Here is a 3,124-nt window from a genome sequence, read left to right as displayed (position 1 = left end):
TTTGAACACCCTTCATAAAACTTTTGACTTTCAAAACATATATTCTAATGGATGTCAATCTTAAGAAATTGTAGTCCAAGCTTTTCCAATTATGGGATTCTTTTCCTATTGAACAAAGTTATTATCAGTTAATAGAGACATTTTTGATCCATTAAGCAACAATGTGAATTTTTTAAAACCAAATTTTAGCGGTAAGAAAACTTTTTGACCAAATTATTAAGGATTACACATTTTGAAATCAAACTATTGACGAAATACAAGTTTTTGTTCAACTGTACCTAACACATTTATGACTATTTTCCATTTTTGTAAACAATTATGTCATGATTGAATCAAAGTGGACCAAATTATCCCCATTTATTACTCATTTTTCCTCACATTGTAACGGAAAGGGGTGCATTAGATCTGAGTGACATTACCTGAAAATTATAATGGATTTCGGCGAGAAGATAGCCATGGATTCCGGCGAAAACATAGAAGAAACAACAACAGCTGTAGACCGAATCAATCAGTTGTCGGACGATCTTCTCCTTCACATTCTCTCTCTTATGCCGACCGAAGCCGCACTTGTGACAAGTGCTCTCTCAAAAAGGTGGCGCTATCTTTGGAAATCACTTGATAGTTTCTCTTTTAGTACATTTGGAAACTATGAGTGGTATGTATCCTATGTTGATTATGTATTAGGTCATTCCGTTTCTCCCAAAATTAAAAAGTTTCAACTCGATAGTAATGAGCCGGATGCATACAAGTCGGACATGGATCGATGGCTTAGTTTTGCTATTGAAAAGAAAGTGGAAAATTTGAAAATCCAGTCAGTCTCTGAAGAAGAGGTTTATGCATTGCCGGAATGTTTATACACCTGTTCGTCGTTGATAACACTAGTTTTGGGATTCTGTTCTTTTGATGCTAATGTGGCTGTAGCATGGAAGTCTCTAAAGAGCATAAAATTGAAGTGGATGGTGTTATCTAATGACCATATTGTGAACTTACTGTCGGGATGTCCTGTATTGGAAACTATGGAATTATCTCGTTTTAAGGGTTTTAGTCGTTTGGAAATTAGGTCTTCAAAATTGAAGAGACTAAATTTGATAGCATACAATGATGATGAACTTGATCATTCCTTGGAAATTGTTGCCCCCTATCTTCAGCATTTGGAGATTTGTGAAATTCTTTATGGTTTCAAGTGTAGGCTTGTAGACGTATCCTCCTTGGTTAATGCTAAGCTTACGTTCGAGATTACATGTATCAAAGACATCCAATATTTGCTTGATGAAGAAATTGATGATGACGAAGATAGTTGTCGTGGCTATCATCAAGGTTTTATGATTCTCGTGTGGGATTATCTTCAAAAGCTGAGTAGTGCAAGCAAGATAACAGTTGGAACATGGTTCATAGAGGTTTGTTTTAAACTCAAAAGTCTTTATTTTCTCTCATTGATTATTAGCAGACAGTTGCAGATAAACATTATACAATGGAGATTTGTATACACAATCCATTAAAGCAACTGGATTAATTGTAAAAAACTTGTGGAGAAGGGTAGAGTGGTGGGCTTGTTCTCCACTGACTTTCAAACCATGGGCCTCTGACCCTCGCGGATTTCTTGATTAAAAGAACTGAGTTAGAGAATTTTGTGGACCTTTATGCAATCCGTTTGCCAATTTTGTGAAGTCGGGTATTTCTTTTATCATATTGCCAAAGTTATATCTAGACACCAGGATTTTCGTACATTGATGTTGCTTAAAGTGTTTAGATGGTTTATTTGTCACAACACTGTATCTGTTGTGGAGTACTTTCTATTTGTTGTTTTTTGTTGCTTTCTCCGATTTTTTCATTGGTACTGCACCAGGTCCTGTGCATGTTGCAGTTCAAAGGGGTGCGAATTCCAGAATTGAAATGCAAGTATTTGACGCTGGAGTTGCATAAGAAAGAGTTAAGTGTGTTTGGAGCAGCTGGCCTTTTGCGAGCATCACCTCATGTTGAGTGTCTCAACATAGACATAAGAGCTATGCATGTAACTTTCTGTTGCTTTGTATCTTCTTTTTACATAATTTTTATGAAGCTTTGCCTTTTTGCCTTTGTACATCATTTTACACCATAGAAAGAGTTAAGTGTGTTAGGAGTTTCCCTCTTCTAAGGCCCACCACGGCCAACCTCTCACTGGGGCATTTGCACATCTCCTCTACAGTTGCACGAACCATCTCAACACAAATATATCCTTAACTGTCATTAAGAGACTTTGCTTATGTCACCGTATAGCTTCGTGATTGCTTTCTTGTGAAAAATGTGTTATCAATTTTTGGCTACCTACATCATGAGTCTCTTTATGAAAAGAATAGCCATTATGATCATTTTCAGGTATCATTAAATTTGTTGGCTCTGAAATTTATTTTTCACCCGACATTTCTACTTCAAAGTTTTCTTTTGCAACTTTTTTGCAATTTCCATTAGGCTGACATGTATTTGTCCCTGATCGTATTCTGTTTCCAGCCTGATGCTACCTTCTGCTGCTTTGGGTTACAAGATTTGGTCAAAGAAAATAATATCAATTTGCAGAGATGGATTTCAATCTTTGTGCTTCCCAACCTCAAGAATGTTAAGATTGCCATCTCCTCCCGGATATGCTTGATAAATCATCTCAACTGGTCCTATGCCAAGAATCTTTTTGAACTTTCAGAATTTTTGTTAAAGAATGCATTAGTTTTGGAGAAGTTTGTTATCATATCAAAGAGAAGAAGGTGCGAGAAATGTTCAATGAACTGTGCGTACAAATATTTATTTCCATTGGCTGAGAAATTGTTAGGTTCACCAAGATTATCCACCAATTCTGTGATTATCTTCCGTGAGTGAGCATTGAGCTTTCCATGACTGGGCTCCAAGTAGTTCTCCATCTCAGGGTACAAGAAATGTTGACTCTTATTTCGAGTGTTTGATAAGCTTCTCCTTGCAATCATGAATCATTAACTACTATTCTCTTGGACATACCCTTGTGTCATCGGAAATGTTACTGTTGCTTGGTTTCTCATGATGCTTTTATTTGTTGCATTTTGGATGTTGTACATGTGCATTGAAATGGTTCCCTTTGTCAATAGCATCAAGGTCCTTGATTGTGAAATGGTTCCCTTTT

The 3,124-nt window shown here is 36.5% G+C and overlaps 1 protein-coding gene across 1 annotated transcript; it reads left to right on the top strand.

The window, feature by feature from the left end:
* Positions 1-324: 324 nt before the first annotated feature.
* Positions 325-2,847, top strand: LOC102595761 (F-box/LRR-repeat protein At3g03360-like). The gene is made up of 4 exons (XM_006348133.2): positions 325-1,397; positions 1,847-2,011; positions 2,257-2,355; positions 2,449-2,847. The coding sequence occupies exons 1-4, from the start codon at positions 432-434 to the stop codon at positions 2,845-2,847; spliced, it is 1,629 nt and encodes a 542-aa protein (XP_006348195.1). The 5' UTR covers positions 325-431.
* Positions 2,848-3,124: the final 277 nt, after the last annotated feature.

Source organism: Solanum tuberosum, unplaced genomic scaffold, assembly GCF_000226075.1.
Source record: "Solanum tuberosum cultivar DM 1-3 516 R44 unplaced genomic scaffold, SolTub_3.0 scf00099, whole genome shotgun sequence".
In the NCBI taxonomy this organism is placed as follows: Eukaryota; Viridiplantae; Streptophyta; class Magnoliopsida; order Solanales; family Solanaceae; genus Solanum; species Solanum tuberosum.
Note: the sequence above shows the minus strand (reverse complement) of the source record. Positions and strands in the feature narration are given on the sequence as shown.